Raw genomic sequence first — 17,602 nt, 5'->3', positions numbered from 1 at the left:
TGTCTGTCTCACTTCTATTGTATAATTTTCTCTGTATAATGGAACTTGGACAGAGGAATTGTGTTTGTGGGAATTGAGAAGTTGCCCTTGAATAAGCAGCAGCCGCTGTTTCATGTGTCTCCAGGAACTGTCCTAACTAAAGACCCCACTGGGAACACTTGTCTAAAGAACCGATCCCCGATAGCTGTTTCTGGAAAGAGATGTTGCTGTTGAACGTTTTTGAGTTCAAGAGTGGCGAGCAGTTGTTTATTTCCTTGCTTCTGAACTTATGAAACACACTCTCGTATCGTACCGGTCCAAGGCAAACATACAAGCGCCATCATTTAGAAGTAAAACAGCTGCTGAACGATAAATATTCCTACTTCGAAATATTAAATATACTCCTCACAATATATTATTTAGAGCTGCAACAATGAATCGATTAGTAATCGGCTACCAAATGTATCCCCAAATATTTTTATACTAATTAGCTATAAAAGGATGAAAACAAATCTGATTTCAGCTTCTTAAATGTGAATATTTTCTGGTTTCTGAACTAAATATCTTATAATAAAATTGTCATCTTGGGGTTTTTTGGAAACTCGATCGATTTTCCACCATTTTATGACATTTTTATGGACCAAAAAACTGATCCATTAATTGAGAAAATAATCAACAGATGAATTGATGATGAAAATAATTGTTAATTGCAGCCCTAATATTCTAAACCATGCGCTATGTAAGTCTTAATAAGTCCATTGGAGTATAGTTGATACTAAGGAGATGCCAATAACTTGTCATTTAGGTGGACTGGCCCTTTAAGAAAGTTTAATCTCTAGTGTTCAACAAAATTCTGCAATGTACACTAATGGTGGACTGAGCTTAATCATGACATAGTCATCTAATGGAGCTCATGGTTCATTGTACAGTAGAAGAAATGCAGGTCATTCACTGCACGACACTGTCAGCGTCGAGGTAACGCTGCTGCTTTGTTTGTCCCTGACGTTGTGCAGCTTCGCCCACAAACATTTCGTATGTGCCGGACCTCGCGTTATTTGACCCCTCGTGTCTGCTGGGAGGATACAGTCAAATTGGAAGACGCGGCTACGTGATGTCTTGATGTGAAGGGTGTCTTGCTTATTTGCGCAACGCAGTCCACAAAACCAAAGCTCTTGTGAAAGCGTCGTCAGACAACAAGAATAAACTTGATCTGGGATGACGGGGAGAAGCTGTTGTGGCACCGCTGCCATAAACAAATCTGTCTGTGCTGCTGGTGGGTCTTCTGCGCTCGCAAAGAGTCAGCGTTGCGAAATTGTTTCCTCATCGCTGAAGGCCGTCGGTGGCGGCAAACTTCCACCTGTGGGAATTTTAAGAAGCAGCGAGCGGCGGTTGTCTGGGCATCCGAAGAGCGGGGGACCGCTCACAGTCAGCGTGTGTGGCTCGTCTAAGGAAGTGTAGCTATGGGAGACTCGAGCGTGTGAGAGAGAGAGAGAGAGAGAGCGCAGCTGAAAGTGAACTACTGTCCCGGGCTCTGTAGTCATGGCTCGTAATGACTTGTCCCGATCACCTGGCTTCCCCGCTGTCGAAGGCAGCAGCATTACATCTTACAAGTCGAAAGAGAAAGCAACCCAGGGTTGACTTAGTTCTTCTTCTGTACTGCAAGGTTTTTTTGTTATCGTAATACCGCCGGGGGGGCTTTAAGCCCGTCATTCATCTGAATGTTTGTGAAGCTGAATTGTATTTGACATTCGTGCTCTGGCACAGGACTGGATCCAAAGACAACCCTAATGGGGGACATTAATGCCTAGTGAACTGCAGGGAGAGGTAATCCGGATTTTCCATCTGACAAGACATGGTGGGTGGGGGGAGTGTAGTGTGCGTGCCCCTATCATGCGCGCGTGCGAGTGCGTGTGAAGTCTGGCTGCCTGCCCCGAGGACCTTTTGGCCAATAGCCCGACAAAACCAATGGTTCCTGTGCAATGTTGGACTAACTCCCACTGGAGAGGGCCAGCTGGGGCCCCTTCTAATAAGGAAGTGGGACTTTATTCCCTCACCCCCTACTGACACATCAAACACACACACACACACACACACAGAGAACACAGTGGCCTCCTCCCCACACGGGGTCTCGGGAGCTAGATACATGTCAGCAGCTGCGTTCATCACCAGCCAGCACCAGCAGCCATCGCTGGTATGTGAGAAACACAGCCGAGGGCCTAAGGGCTTTTCTCCGGATTAAAGGGGCTTCGGACGGGGCTGTTTTTCATGGCCGCGCTGCACAGGTAGAGCTCTTAAAGGGCCATACCGTAGTTTTGGCTACTTAACTTCAAATCGAGCGCGCTTCACGTGTTCACTAACCGTTTGCGAAGGCAGGCTACAGTTTTCACATGAGGCAGTTAATGTTGCTGGACAGTTAACCTGACTCCAAATGCGTATGCAGCTCGAATTTGATGGCAGTATTTGAGGGGTCCGGCAAATTACAATATTTACGGAAATTCGGAAAAGAAAAAAACCTTGGAAAAAAGTCCACAATATTTCATAACAAAATAAAGTGTGTTAATATGTTGAACTGCAGTAAAGTGCTTGAAACTTCTGTTGAATTTTGCAATTGCTTAGTCTCCTGATTTCTTTGCTGACTAACTTCACAATTTCCCAAAAACCTCAAGTTGACATATTTACGTGTCTAGTTGGGTCTGATCAACAATTCAAAAGGAAACTTCACAGAGGACTGAGGGAAAATCAGCCAATTTTCACAATTGGGAAACTGGAACGAGGGTATTTCTACTATAAAAACACTTTTATATATGATACTTAAATGTTAATATAGCGGCAGCACACAACCATTTCCTATGTAAATATTTAGGGGGGGTTCAGCTTCTCTGCTCTTTGTTTTGGTAGCCGGTCCGGCTCCCTTTTGCACACAACGTTGTAAAGTCAATGTGGCGCAGTCCACTACAATGCAATTCATCAATTATTAATAGAGCCATTCGTTAATAAAAAGCATCAGAGGGACAATGCATTCCTTGCATACGTGTTGTATATAGGCTTCTATATATACTATATTTGTCTTTACATCTGCCCGAGTCAATGTTTACGTTAATAAGCAGCTGATACCCTTGAAAAAAAAAACCGTTAAGATCTTTAAAAGGCGATAAGTGATTTGCAGTTAATTGGTTAACAGTAAATGTTGGACCCTGCACTGTCGAGTATCGGGAATAAATTTGGACAAGTCCTCTTTTCTCTTCCTTGTTTGCAGCGAGAGATCAATGATCAGCGATGACACCGGCAGGAGCATTTGCTTCATGAAGCCTCGGCTGGAATAAACACAAACCCAGTGCACACGTTTGCGAGGCGCCGAGTCACCTCCCACATTCTCAAACACTTCTTGTTTACCTATCTCACATTGTGCGCGCCGGGGCTGGAGTTATTGGATGTAACACATTAAGCCCGCAAATCACTAAACCTTTTCCCTAATCCGCGCAGACGTGCTCAATGATCAACCCAGCCTTTGACTTCGGCGTCTCAGCCTGAACAAACAGCGTGGTCTGCAAGTATGTGTCACATCAGCTCATTCAAGCGGCTGTGTAACGCATCGATTCCCTCACCCTTGATTGAACGCGCAACAGGGCATTAGCTAGGCCAGCCGTGCCCCCTTCAAAAAATGCACTGCTCCCTGGACGGGGGGCGGGGGGGAACAGTTCCCAGCTCGTCTCTCTACTTTGCCTGCAACAGTCTGTCTGTCTCTCTCTCCCCCTTTTTCTCTCTCTTAAGGTCATGTTTGATTTACTAATTGTTTATTGTTCCGAAGAGTTTCTCTCCCCTGAACCCGGGTTACCACGGCCTCCGAGAGATGTCTATTTTGGGCGATACATCTGGGGGTCGGAGGGGTTGACCTTTCTCTTCGGTCTGCTGCTGGTGGGAGGGCGTTGTGGTGGGGGGGGGGGGGGTACCATGGGAGATAGGGTTCTTAGGCAGAAATTGACATCCTGTTTGTCACAGCTGGACTTGGATTTGCCCTTTTAAAATAGGGCATTCCACTAATTTTTCCCACGTCAAATTCAGTTTACACGTGTAAGTCACATGGAGCTCTATGCATCCTGAGGAAAACCAGCCTTATATTCTCTACTGTGGCTCTGGAGGAGCTTTGTTGAGTCTGTGAAGATTGCTCTAGAGACGTCACTTACTGGAAGTGATCTCAGCGTGGGCCTGGGAGTCTACACATTTTAACCGAAAGCCTGCCCGACAAACTGGTGGCGTTGGAAGTTGGAAAGGTGTGGGTGTTTACCAGACGGACGGCATCGAATGGAGGTCGTTGTCGAGCAAGTGCAATTTGGGAGGTGGTAGGATCCGGCGTCTTTGGAGCTTGATATAAACTAGAGGAGCAAAAGCAGAGACGTAATGAGAGGGAGAGACCAACCACTTGAAGAACATGGAAAAGAAAAGTGTGTCATGCCAAAGATGGCTGTTGTATGACAAGCCGGTTGCCTTAACAACTGAAGAAAGGGAAAAGGGGCAACAACAAAAAAAACCTTTGTGAAAGTGTATTAGAAGTATATCCTGTGGGGAAAGTGTTCAAACCATACACTGGATAAAATAAAATGGACGCAGTCGCTGGGTCCGGAATGTGAAGCCAATGCGATGCCAATTGCCCTAAACCTGTATTCTCTTGAACGGCCAGCAGAGGGCGACTATGCCTGTTGCAAAAAGACGTCAGTTTGGTTTCTGCGGAGTTAGTTCTACAGGTTTTTACTGAGGAGATTATGGTTCAATCTCTAGTTTTAAGTCTTCTTCAATACAGCATGATGTTCGTTTTGTAAACTGTGGCATGTACCGTCCATCGTGGGTGCAGGTGGCGCCGGCCACAATGATTACCCAGAGGCTTCAGAAATTCGGCAGTTCACAAAACCAATGGTTGTCGCCTCGATGGGTTGCCACTTGGATCAAACCTTATTTTGGGTCAGCGAACGTTTTATCAGATTTGAAAAGTGAGTCTTCAAAAGCACGTTTTCCCGTCCGACCGATTGAAAGTGCAGTGACTCTCTTCCCAGTCTTCTAGATAGGTGCCTGGCCTTATCATCCCAAGGCGCTTGCTAAGATGGCTGTAGAGTGGTGAGAGTTGCCTATAATGACTTTAAAGTCCGGATATCTTGGCTTCATGCTGCATTGATTTTTGAACACCCATCTTTTGATTTGTCTCTTTTGAGCCCCCCGGCTTAACGAAAGTGGGATTCTAAAACGCTGGTGTCAGGACATCCCGTCTGGTCCGAGTGCAGCTCTGAGACGCTGGGCAGACGCCGGCAAAGCTGCCAGTGTACTTTTTTCCCTTTCTGAATAATCAATTTCAATCATGGACATGCAGTGGCTGGATACAGCAGCAGACAACCACACACCGTGGGGCTCGAATGAACCATGAATCCGAATCAACATCTTTCAGGGGGGGAAACGGCTTCAGCTCAAAAGCCTCCATCCTGCAGTGCAGCTGGATGACTCGGGTAAAACTCTGTTTCTCCAGGTTCCTGATGTGTGATGGTGGCCTTGGCCGGCTGTGACGGGCGTTTGCTGATCGCTTCTCATGTCCAATTAGAAACCGAGAGGGCCGACCCCGACTCCAGCTGTCGGAGCAGCGTACCGTCGGTGAGTTTAGGGTCTCGCACTTCACTACAAAAAGGTGTAAATCTCACCTCACCGCCAAAGCAGTGCCGCCTCTGCCTCCTGGCACGGAGTTTCACTTAAATGTGTCGATTTGTGGTAAAAAGCTGCGAAATCCCAGTTTATTTATGGATTGAGTTTTTAGTGGGGGGATCGGACGGCATCTGCTGGAACGAAACCTGACGCCCCACCAAGCCATGTCGACATCTCATCAACTTTCACCTGTACATGTTTCTGCTTTTGCTCAACAGAAAAAGTTTTGAAGACAAAACCCAGAATCGCACTATTAGATATTTGTGGGCTTAAAGATTGTGCGCGCTCTTGGCATCACACACTGAAGTGTGAGCACTTGGGGGGGCAAGAAACATTTTGTGCGCATGTTAGTGTTCGTCCACCTACAATACAATATCTACCTTTGTGTATTTTTTTTTATTTTTTATGGGCGCGTTAATGTGTTTGAGTCTTGCAACAGTTCCACATGATCCCCTGTGTTTTCATTAGTGCGCAAGGTTTGTGTGCCGTGACCATGACAACCTCACCCCGTTTCTCTGTATCCCTCTGACTCTCTCTCTCTCTCTCTCAGGCAGCAGCAGCCTCATGGGCCTCAGGACATACTAGAACCCAGCCTCCATCACACATCGAGTCCCCACCACCACCATGCCCAAAGTCCCTCCAACTCTTTTTTTTTTATACTGTTACATACTCAAGATTAACTGGCAGTGCTTTGGCCGCACCTCCATTAAAGGGTACCGGGCATGTACGACAAAGGGCGCACGTCGATGACACGGATTGCGCATCAGTCGCGTCGCCCAGCGCGAGTGACTCGCAATCCGCCTCTAAGTCCGCCTCGACAATGGCCGTTTCAAAAATGAAAGCGCATCGGTGTTGATGTGGCCTAACATGAGCAGGTCTCTTGCTTTGCATGCTGTACTGTAGATGCAGGTGTAAAGACAGCCCACCAAAGGAGTGCAAATACATTTCACGCAGTCACTTTGCAAGGCCAAAATGTGTGGATGTGCAGCTCAAGCACTGCTATAATGTTATCATATTACTATAATTATTACTATTCTGTATATCATTCATATTAATGTTATTATGATTATTAAATACATGTTGAAGCATGACTTTGCAAAAAAGGAAGAAAAAAAAACAATGCTGTACATTTTTAGATATTTTAAAGAAATACAAAAAGGTATTTTTGTAATCCAGACGATGTTTGAAATGGTTCCGTTTGATTGGTATGTGTTGTGCTTTTTTGCCCTCCGTCTTTTGTGCCATTATAAAATGCTATGTCACCCTGCTATACCAAAGCAGTCCTGTCGGTTTGCTTCTGTCTTTTCTACATGCTGCGTGGACTCAGTTTTGCCCGTCTGTGTCTTTACCCAAGGAAGCAGACATATGAGTCCTTTTGTCTGATGTGCTTCGGTTTCCCGACCGAGCAGTCGGCGTCAACACTGGGCGACAACAGCACCCCTGATCCAGCTCATAATTTTGCAGTTTGGAGGTAATCAGATGTGTTTGACAGGCATTGACAGGAATAAGCCATCGGTAGTGAAGGTAGCGTGACCCCAGCGACTGCAGAACATGGCAAACTGAGTCCTGCTATAATTAGAATAGGCCTCTTCATTGTCTAGCAGCAGGACAGCAGCACAGTATAGAGGGATGAAAGACCAAAGGCTTCTTTTTTTTTTTACACTGGAGAGCTATCTAGGCTAGTGGAGTTATTCCATTTTTGACTGCTTTGTAGTCCTCAATCTGATTTCTTATGAAGTATGACGTTATTTTTGCTGCACGTCTCTTTTGGTGTCACTCCAAAGAGCAACTCTGAGTCTGAAAAGATATTCACTTTAAGCAATTTGTCTCTCTTGTCTATTTTTAGGGGAGCCAATGTGATTCAACCTGCTTTTGTAAATTCTGAATTTACATACTAATGATTGGAGTGGGGGAGAAAAAACAAAAATCTTTTGTAATCTTCTGTATTCTGGGCCTGCAATAATGTCTTTACTGTGTGACATATCATCGAGTGATGATGTTCCTGTGACATTTTGACGCCGAAATTCTCATCCTTGTCACAGTTGTACTAAATCAAATCGCGTGTCTAGTACCTTCGTGATAAGGCCAAGTCACATTTCCCAGTGATGTGACAATCAAAAAACTGAAACAAGAAAACAACAATCTTCCCTGTGATGTTGAAGCCCAGATGTGAACAATCATGTTGGGCTGGTTGAATCATATAGTCAGTGTTTGTAATTAATGATAATAATAATATGCACGCAAATCATATTGACTGATTTTAAGCAGTTCATTGCTTTTACAGACATTTTTTAAGCCAAGTGTGGCGCCAAATTTATAAGTATTTATAAGGTGTGTGTGTGTGTGTGTGCGTGTGTTTTTTTTATGGGTATCATGTTTTTTGAAGTTCATAGAAGATGCCCATCATATAATTCATTGTAAGTATTATTGTAAGTTTAATTGTATATTCATTTTTGGTAGTTTCTCTTTTCTAGAGCTTCATTTTGCATTTGTATCCGAATGATTGGAACATGCTGTATGTGATATATGAATACTGTTCTATCTTCACTGTGAAATCCAGAGAAAAACATGCTCTTCGAACGAATGGATCTTTGTGTTTTGTCAGCAGTAAGGTACAGAAGTTCCTTGAAATTAATGATAGTGAATCCCTCCTTTTGGTAATGAAAACTACTCCTCTCTCGTTTCGGTATACCGTGTGCATACCTGTGTGTTCTGTGCATGTGCGTGCGCGTGTGTGTTCCCTTTCTTAATGCATACAGTACTGTTGATACTCTAGCCGCTGTAAGGAGAAACTGTATTTCAGTGAATTGCAGAGGTGTGTTTTGTTTGAAACCAAAAAAAGAAAAAGGTGATCAAAATGAGAAGTTTTTATGAAAATGTTAAATGAAGACATTTCAGGCCGCGTGCCATTAAAAATTGACGTCATCCTCGTTGTCATTATTGCTCATTGTTCTCCTTTTCCAAAAGTGAATTGCGGTCGTTCTTCGCGAGCCGCGCGGAGTGTGGGGCAACAAAGCCGACGAAAAGGCTGCAAACGGATTGTAAGATTGACATACTTGATCACACCGACAAATAATGCCCAATGGGAATGCAAGACATCATTGAGCTTCCTGGTGTTTGTCTGTGAGAGATTAGTTGAGCAATTAAGAGGCCCGTGGCTTAGAGTATCCTATAGCCTCCCGAGGGAACTCCTGTGTAACAAGCCACCGACAAAGTTAGCTTGTTATAACGTAAAAAAAAAAACTTAACTTCGTTCCGCCAAGGTCCTCCATTCGGAGAAAGGACGTGTCATTTTAACTTGTAGAGGATAATGTTATGACAGAAGTATGAAGTCCAAAAGGCAAATTGAAGAACTAGCTGGCATGGTGTACTTTCATGAGAACTGTAGTCTTGAGTAGAGCTCATAGACTTTATAGAAAATTGGAAGTGCCTGAAGCCTGCATTCTCTGGGATCACCAGCAGAGGGCGACTCCCTCCCTTGTTTCTATAGAAGTCAATGAGAAAATGACTTTTCTTCTCACTTGATGTGCAACATCGGTAAAAACACTCCTTAGGAGTTTGTGCAGTGTCAATCGCTATAGCTCCAAGTCTTCAATGCAGCACGATGCTCATTTTGTAGATATCATTTTGAGTGAAATAGACGATAAAGCAGCTACTGGAGCGTGGATACAGCGTGATTGACAGCCGGTCCGTCCATGAAGGCTCAATATGCTCTTCCTCTCTCACACACGTGTCGTTGGATAACACCTCCCCCACAGCGATGTGGGTTCTCATAAAGTGGTTTGTGTACCGGGGGAGCCGGAGACCTCTCCCTGCCCTCTGTAAGAATAGCCCACCTGACCCGGGGGGCCCCGGCTTCTCCCGAGACAACAGGCCGCAGCCAATTTAGTTTTCTCTCCTTCCGTTGCCTCCACTCTCTTCCTGTCTGCTCGGTCACACCAGGTGGCACACACCAGCTTCTCACATGACACTCACTCGTCCGTGCCCGGGGGGCGGGGGGGGGGGGGGTTGTTCACGCAGGGTGTCGGAGCAAGGTGGGGGGACGAAAACGTCTGTGCGCACGTACGTGTGGGCAGGGGGACATTTTCATCTGGGGGCATGCATGCACTCGTCCAACTTGCCAACGCTTGGCGATGTTGTTACTCGCTTGGGCCAGTCCATTAAAGAGGTGTTGTGGTTTTTTTGTCCGCTTTCACGCGCCCTCTTCCAAATGTCCTTACTGAAGAGCTTGTGTATTTTCTCCACAGACCAAAGAGCCAAAAAAATTACAGCTATACCAAAAATCCTCAACCTCTCATCTTCGGATTCATCCATTACTCAGACAACCAGGGCCTGCCTTTTGTTTTCATTTCCCCACCAACCGTTTCGCTTGGCTCGCTGCAGTCAAACACAGGCCACTACTCACTGTAAGAGGAAACCATGATGTGTTATCATATCGGCTGTTGCAGACAGTGACCGAGTGAGTGCTCTGTCGGCCCACTCTGTGTCCATCATTACTTTAACGCTCTAGTTCCTAAACCTTTCCCAGTTTAGTGGATTAGCATACTAATATGTTGCCAATTACCACTAAACTCAAAGTGCAGCTGATCATGAGGGGAACCACAATAGGATAAACGGACGTTTTGACCTAATTATAGCAATTAGTCAGGGGAAGTTACCAAAAATTCCACATGGATGTGTGCACAAGATCCACTCATAATGGAGGAGACATTTCCCTTTTAACGGCGAACGTGTTCTTTGTCCAACTTTAGTTCAAATCAGTTGTCGCACCAAATCGCAACATACTTTATCGCAAGGTCTTTTTACATAGTGAGGTCAAGACCTCGTAGTATTATCGAGAAACCCAACAGTTCCCACAATCGGCAAGCACTTATCTGCCTCGACTGGTTTGGTCGAAAGGAGAGAAATGGGGTAGACAGGAGAGGTTAAGGGGGGGAGAAAACCGGGGGGGGGGGATCCTGCCGATCTCAGGACATCACCACACGCTTGGAGACATCGTCTGGGAACCCTCACGTCAAACGTCACATTTTGTGCCAGTCCATTGGAAAAAAACAACTACTAAAAAACGATGGGACAACTGTCGTAGTTCTCGAGGAGCCGTGGACATTGCGAAAAAGCCCCTGCAACCCATCTAGTGGACGTTGGGATAATTTCATTGTGTCAAATATAGCCGAGCATGTACAGTGAAGAAAACCCCAACTCTCGAGGCATTTGAAAAGGTTCAGATACAGTACTGAGCACTGACTAACGAGTGACTCATCGTTCAGCAGCCTGCAGAAGTGTCTGCAGAAGACTGCACAGTCATTGTCTGAACAGGGAACCGGCCCAAAAAGGGGGGGGGGGGGGGTAGTTTTTTCTTCCGGGAAACATCAGCCAGCCAAGAGGCCCCGACGCCCCCCACCGCGCCGTCGGTGTCTTTTGTGATCGTTACACTTTCAGATAAGCTGACAACTTCAGAGTGAGTCAGGGAGCGTTTGATTTCACAGCAGGGGCCGGGGGGTGGGTGGTGGGGTCATCTTCCTCCTGCACGGTCCTTACCGGCTCCCCCTCGTCCCCCACTCTGTTGTCTCTCTGTCCATCTCTCAATATTTGTCCTCCTTCTGTCCCCTCCTCTTCTCTCATCCACACCCGCCCCCAATCGAAATACCGGGGGCTAACACTCCCAACTACTTCGCTGCTTCTCACTGATTCCAAGCTTCATACAATCCTCTCTTTGATTCCACAGAAGCACAAAGAGATGTTATTTTTAATTTAATTTGCCTCGTGGTCCAATGACGGAGTAGCTGTGGGTGTGGGGTGTGTGTGTCATATGATAACTTGACTGAGAATGACATCATAGGATGACTGAGACCCTTTCCCTCGGAGAGGATAAGAGCTCAACAGCGCCGCCCAGTGGCCGCAAGAAGAAATTACATCCACCCAGTACACAACACGTTCCAAAATCAGTGCAAGATTAAAAGAACCTTTACTTTGGTAAAAGAAGCAATGCCACAATGCACTGACAAGACATTAAAGCTGCTTTGTGTACTGTTGCTTGGAAATTATTAACCTGTTTTAATCAACTTAATCAATTTTAAGTGTCAAATCCATGTTTAAGATAAATATAGCAGAGAAAAAAATGGCCGAAAAAGTACTTCAAGTAAAAGTGAAGTATATAATAATCATAGTTATTATTTTATTGATATTTAAGCAATACCCACTGAAATGGTTTCTCTAGGTGGAATGTAATATGAATAATATTATAAACAAATATTTAAAAAAAATAGACTGATTAAAGTGGGGGCGGGGGGGTTGCCATCTACTGGTGCTAGACGATGTCTCAGGCTGTCCAGATCAGGATGGGTCTTCGTAGAGGATGTTAAAACCTTCACTGTTTACCAGATATCAGTTGTGCAGGGGCCACTGTGAATCCAGCGAACTTGTACGCCACGCAGTGATTCAGCGTCATCAATGATCATTTCATACTGGAATCATGTTCAGTACCACAATATCACTTTTACAAAATTCCTTTGTCCAAAATGAACGATTCCAACATAAAAACTGTACTTAGAAATGAGCAGAAATTGCCTGATGTGTTTCATAAGACCAGTTTCTCGTTTTGTGATATGTACAGATGGTGGAAAATATTCTCATTCATGTTGTTATATAGATTTCAGCTTGATGACATGGGAGCCTCTTAATTTCCAGGAGAAGGAAGAGGTCAGTGTCTTGGTCATAATAAAAATGAAATTGATTACTTTTTGTGGAGTTTCACACAGAGTTTTTGTCCTCTAACTTCCGTGCGCATTTGTATTTATTTTTTTCATAACTAACTCATTTGTTTCTCTTGTTGGCAGGGACGGGCGTCCAATACTGTTCTCCAACCAGAGCACAAAGTCAGATATTTGAACTTATTCCTGGTGAAGTGCATGTCAATCCACGTAATCAGTTACAACAGTCAGTGGAGCGTTTCAGGGGCCCGAGGCGAAAGATATGCATACCCATGAGTTACAGTCAAGCAGTAGAGTTTAAGTGCAAACCCCTGCCACCATCACAGGCGCATCATACAAACACATTCAGACCTCGTTTTGTCTTCAACCGAACCGCCAACATTTACGAAGCTGCCGACGGCGAGCTGGTCGCCTGGGGCCTCATTTGGGGGGTTTACCACAATAGCATTGTTGCAGTGTCCTGAAAATAGCTGCTCATGGCACATTGCTGTGGACTTGACACAGTCAGCCATTCTCCGGGGGCCCGCTTTCGGTTCGGGGGGGCCCCAGGCAAATCCCAGCTTTTCCTAACCCGTCGCAACGCTCCCCTGAGTCTCTCCATCAAATCATGCATCTGCGTATTGATATGATTGCAGTTGTTAAAGAATTATAGCCTTCATATTTTGTGCCAAAGTATCCAAGTGCAACTAGACATTAAAACTGAGCACAGGTCACCCTCTTGTGGCCAGAGAGGCTCGGTGCATATGTTTTTTCCTCATCATCTGCCCTCGACTGCAGAGCAACCGAGGGAGCCTCACGAGCTTGTTGTTTACCACCTGAATGAACTCCACTATTCACAGCGTGTCCACGACCCTGTCATGTGAGAAGCCCCCCTCTGCCCTAATGTGTGTTTCCCTTGTGTCTGGCTGTTCAGACCCACCGCTGAGGGTCTCGCCAACGGGCCCGCACATGGACAGCACAAGACCCCGCTGTCGTCATGTGATCGGCCCGGGGCCACACTACAGGAGAGAGAGAGAGAGAGAGACGCTAAGTCTGAAATGTTGTATTTCATTTGATAGAAAAAGTCTCCTCGAAAAACGCTCACAAAGCGCAATCACTGATGATCTTTGTGCTCGATCGTAATGAATTTATAACACTTTATGGACCCGGCCTGGAGGCAACGCGACTCCCAGCTTGGAAATAGTTATCCACGTCCAGTTGGTCTCTCATGGCTCATTCATCAAGCTTCGCTCACATTCTCCTTTTGTGTGTTGCGAAGAATAACATGGGCATCGGACTCACGTGACATACAGTATTGTAAATTTGCTTTATTGTTACAGACTATACAGTGTAATGCATGAGAGCCATTAGTGCAAATGGACTTGTTTTCCCACCTGGTTAACAATCGCAGCACAACGCGCGTCCCGCGTTCTGCTGCGATTGTTATTGTGCTGCGATTGTCATTGCGCTGCTTTGCATTTGCATCACAATGAGGAAGATTAGTGTGGGACTAAAGGGCTGTTTGAGTTTGGTCAAGTTAAAGTGAGCCGTGGCCCGTCTGCCCCCGTCGTCTCTATTCAAAAGGTCGCTTCATCCTAGTTGTTTTTAATCACGCGGAAATTCTTTTAGCTTTGTTTGCACAACTTTTGAGTGAGTCATTTCTGACTGTCCAAATCCATCGACCCTTAATGTCCGATGCTCCCGTTACTTTTAATAACCCGTGAGCATGTTTTCCTGTGGATTTTTCACGAGCGACTTGTACATTGTTTTTTGGAGAGACAGTAGCATTTCATGGTATGACACTGGGAAAAAACAACCTCTGCGTCAACCTCTCTGCTCGAGTTCATCGGCCAATTTGAATTCACCCGGTCGTCAACTTCTGGGAGCTCTACGGAGGGCAGCTTGCAGCCGCTGGTTTCCGTCTGTTGTTCCCAGTTTGCTGTTGCTGAGTTCGGGTCACCACACACTGTCTTTCACACGTTGTGTGTCATTGGTATTGTAGCAGCGAAACACTGTGCACCACGATTCCTCATCCGAAAATTATGAAAACAAAAGAAATAAGCCAACATTTTGAGGTATATGAAGTAGAATCCCGTGAGAATGCACATGACTTTGCCATGACTTGTTGTTAGAAGGGGGGGGGGGGGGGGAAGCACACACACACACACACACACACACACACACACACGCACGCATGCACAAATCTATATCGTGTCATCTATATAAAAAATAAAATATGAACTTCAGACTCCGGGTTACTGCTTCTTGAAAATCCTCTTGGCGTCCACGCCCTCGTAGTTGTAGCTCTGCGAGGAAGAGACAGAGGTGTGTTACTTTGGTCAGACAACCGTTTCGAAGGTGTACCGCAGCAGTTGACATGTTGCGTCGGTGGCCGAGTCGAGAGCGACTGGCCCTCTCCGGACCTACGGACCTGCACGAGCTCGCCTCCCACCAGGGCCCGGGTGGTTGTCAGGACCTTGCTGTTGTCTTTCCTGGTGAATATGCCCTTGAGCACGTCACCCTCCATCACCCACGTGCCCTGGTTGACAAATACATTTGTCCATATATTTTTGCCAAAACATTTTCCCGACCGCTCTCAGCATCAGCGTTCGCCGAAACCTCATTTACACATTCCTCCAGAGTGATGAATCCATCACTGTTGTAAAAATCCGAATAAGAGCTGTGGGTTTTTTTTAAAAAAAGAGGGTCTGACTCACTGAGACTTCGGTGCCGTCGGCCAGGCTGTAGTCGAAGGCGACGCCCAGGGTGAAGTCGATGTCCTTGGTGCGGAAGGTGCTGGACTCCTTGATGTGAAACTTGTCGCCGGTCTGCTCGATGGTGATCTTCAGGTTGTCATGTTCCGCCAGCTTGCGCTTCATGACATTGACACCTTGTTAAGCAAAAGAAAAGAAGAAAGAAAGAAAGAAATATATATATATATATAGAGAGAGAGAGAGAGAGAGAGAGAGAGAGAGAGAGAGAGAGATTGATTGATGGATGGATGGATGGTTCATCTTCAGAGCTTGCACTTGAAGTGTTCCCCAGCCTGCTTCCCGGGCGTCACTCCGTATCCAGAGTGTGACAAATCAAGCCCCTGAAGCTACTACCGCTACTTTTATGGGTATCACCGCAATCACCTTGAACTTACCAACGGCTCTCTGCACTGTGTAACATTCACACAGCCATGTAAAACATCGACTGAAGCGCATGAATCAGTTGGATGCACTGCCCTCGACTACAGCAGCTCATGAGGCCAGACATGGAGCAGAAAACAACTGAGCTGAGATACACCACGACTTGAGTGACCGGTTGTCTGAAAAACACACACACACACACACACACACATACACACACACACACGCAGGCACGCACGCTCACCCATTTGCTCCATGAACTTGTCATAGTTGTCGTTGCGGTCGACCTTCCAGGTTCCATTGAACGCCATGGCTGCAGGCTTGTTGGGTTGAGGGCGGCTGGTGGTGAGGCACTAGCAGACCGTGGGATTGTGGATTGCCACCGGCCTCCCCCCCCCATATATACACACCCCTCCCCTCCCCTCTCCCTCTCACCCCACCCTTTCCCACCCCGAGCTGGCATGGAGGATGCCCTTCTTTATCTTGCTGATTATCTGTGTGCTGATGTGGCCATATAATGGCCGCGGCAAATGTAGGGCGATTGCTGCACAACCCCGAGGATACACTGATAAATAACTGGAGGGCAGCAGCCCCCCCCCCCCCCCCCCCCCCCGGTGAATCTGGCACAGCTGAACACTGTCGCACTGTTCTGTGGATAAAAAAGGGAAATATAGGCGACGGGCTGTTTGCATGGCTGCCCATGGCAGCCGCTCAGCTGAGCCCCTTTCTGTTCCACAATCTTTCCTTTGTCCCGCCCCCCCCTCCCCACCGTCTGTGCCTGGCATGGAAATGAGTTGTGCAGGACTGTCTTCTGTGTGACGGTGACAACTCGAGCTGGCATGTTACGAAGAGCAGTGACCCAGAAGGAGAAATACTTTGCACGGGGGAACGTTTTATTTCAACACAGTTACGGGACAACGCAAGTGTGTTTGCAAAAGTTTTGTCTTCCACAAACCATTTGTGACATTTGGCGATTTGTGGACTGCAGTGTGCAGCTTTCTTTTTCTTTGTGTGTGTGTGTGTGTGTGTGTGTGTGTGTGTGTGTGTGTGTGTGTTTTTCTTTCCACTCTCAGGCCGCAGATGGTTTTCAGTCATGTGCGTACGGTTGGACTCTTCAGCCGCGATGTTGTTGTGTGTTGCATCAGCCTGTTTTCACTTTGAACAGTGTTATCTGACGTTAAACGACGATATGGTTCGAGCACACTCGGATTGTCCCCTTACAGGACGCTCACTTATTGGGCAGAGGCTTTGTATTCAAAGTGACTGTAGAGCGAGGGGCAACACTTAAGCTTCAGTACAGCGGGAGGCTGTGAAGTAAGCACTAAATGCTGAATCTGTTCATTTTTATTTTCATCATATCTGGAGCTTTCAACCATATCTCACAGCCTCTATTACTAAATAGATGTTGATAAGTTGCCAAGGTGATGGATTTGTTCAAGTCAAGTCAAGTAAATTTTATTTCTATTGCGCATTTACAGACGGCTGAGCCGCACCAAAGTGCTTCACAAGAAAGTGCTTAAGTGCAATAAACAAAGAATAATACAATAGGTAAAGTAAAGCAAAAAAGAAAAAAGAAAATTTAAAAGGTAACCAGGGAACACTATGCACTGGAACTTCAAAAAAAAGGAGACACTAATCGAAGGCTAGTGAAAAGAGGTGGGTCTTTAAATGGGACTTAAAATATTCAGAGACTGTTTTGCAAGTTCAGCATTTGAGATTTGACCCATATCCATACTTCTGAGACTGGGAAATATTTCCGGAAAATATGCTCATGCTTTTCGTACGGAGAGCTTGAAGGGAAGTTTGACATTTCTCTTGCATCTGTTCGTTGACCAGCGTCACGAAGCTCGCAGTGTCCCTCTCCTGTCTGCATGGTACATATGAAGCTGGGGAGAAAGAAACAAGACAACAGCCAGCCAATTAGCCTGCTGAGAAAAAGAACAACCGACGGCCATAACAAGCATTTCCACTCCGGGCCACCAGGTGGCTGAAGTTCAGAAGAATATACAAAAATGACGAGGCTACATGAATTGAAAAACACAACGACGACAGAAAACAAATTCTGAGATAGATCCTTTTCACGTGACGTCATCGTGAAATAGGCCTATTGATTGACCG

General features: G+C 45.9%; 2 protein-coding genes across 11 annotated transcripts in view; one reads left to right on the top strand and one right to left on the bottom strand.

Moving 5' to 3' along the window:
- The window catches only part of LOC118319460 (RNA-binding protein with multiple splicing), a 35,032-nt gene extending 26,446 nt beyond the window's left edge, over positions 1-8,586 (top strand). For 2 of the 10 annotated variants that reach the window (XR_004796008.2, XR_004796007.2), the window contains exons 7-8: positions 5,492-5,613; positions 6,212-6,351. Coding sequence is in view for 3 of the 10 variants with exons in the window: in XM_035649874.2 (XP_035505767.1) it covers positions 6,212-6,341 (130 nt within the window). In the remaining 7 variants the exon portion in view is untranslated. Of the gene's footprint in view, positions 1-5,491; positions 5,614-6,211 lie in introns of those variants that run through there. The other 8 variants (XM_035649874.2, XM_035649866.2, XR_004795996.1 and 5 more) reach the window with 7 other exon arrangements.
- Positions 8,587-13,658: 5,072 nt separating this feature from the next.
- On the bottom strand, positions 13,659-15,872 carry LOC118291937 (fatty acid-binding protein, intestinal). Its single transcript, XM_035620492.2, has 4 exons — positions 15,729-15,872; positions 15,068-15,240; positions 14,782-14,889; positions 13,659-14,656 (listed from the first exon to the last, which is right to left on the bottom strand). The coding sequence occupies exons 1-4, from the start codon at positions 15,793-15,795 to the stop codon at positions 14,606-14,608; spliced, it is 399 nt and encodes a 132-aa protein (XP_035476385.1). The 5' UTR covers positions 15,796-15,872; the 3' UTR covers positions 13,659-14,605.
- Positions 15,873-17,602: the final 1,730 nt, after the last annotated feature.

The sequence above is a fragment of the Scophthalmus maximus genome, chromosome 12 (assembly GCF_022379125.1).
Source record: "Scophthalmus maximus strain ysfricsl-2021 chromosome 12, ASM2237912v1, whole genome shotgun sequence".
NCBI lineage: Eukaryota > Metazoa > Chordata > Actinopteri > Pleuronectiformes > Scophthalmidae > Scophthalmus > Scophthalmus maximus.
The sequence above is the reverse complement of the archived record's forward strand: the minus strand, read 5'-3'. Positions and strand labels throughout refer to the sequence as shown.

What these genes read in the sequence shown, in the direction of transcription:
- LOC118291937 (XM_035620492.2), bottom strand. Translation starts at nt 15,795, where the DNA reads ATGGCGTTCAATGGAACCTGGAAGGTCGACCGCAACGACAACTATGAC. An exon ending in CCGACGGCACCGAAGTCTCA is followed by an intron (nt 14,890 to 15,067) that starts GTGAGTCAGACC and finishes TTTGTCAACCAG; the next exon opens with GGCACGTGGGTGATGGAGGG. An exon ending in TGGGAGGCGAGCTCGTGCAG is followed by an intron (nt 14,657 to 14,781) that starts GTCCGTAGGTCC and finishes TCTTCCTCGCAG; the next exon opens with AGCTACAACTACGAGGGCGT.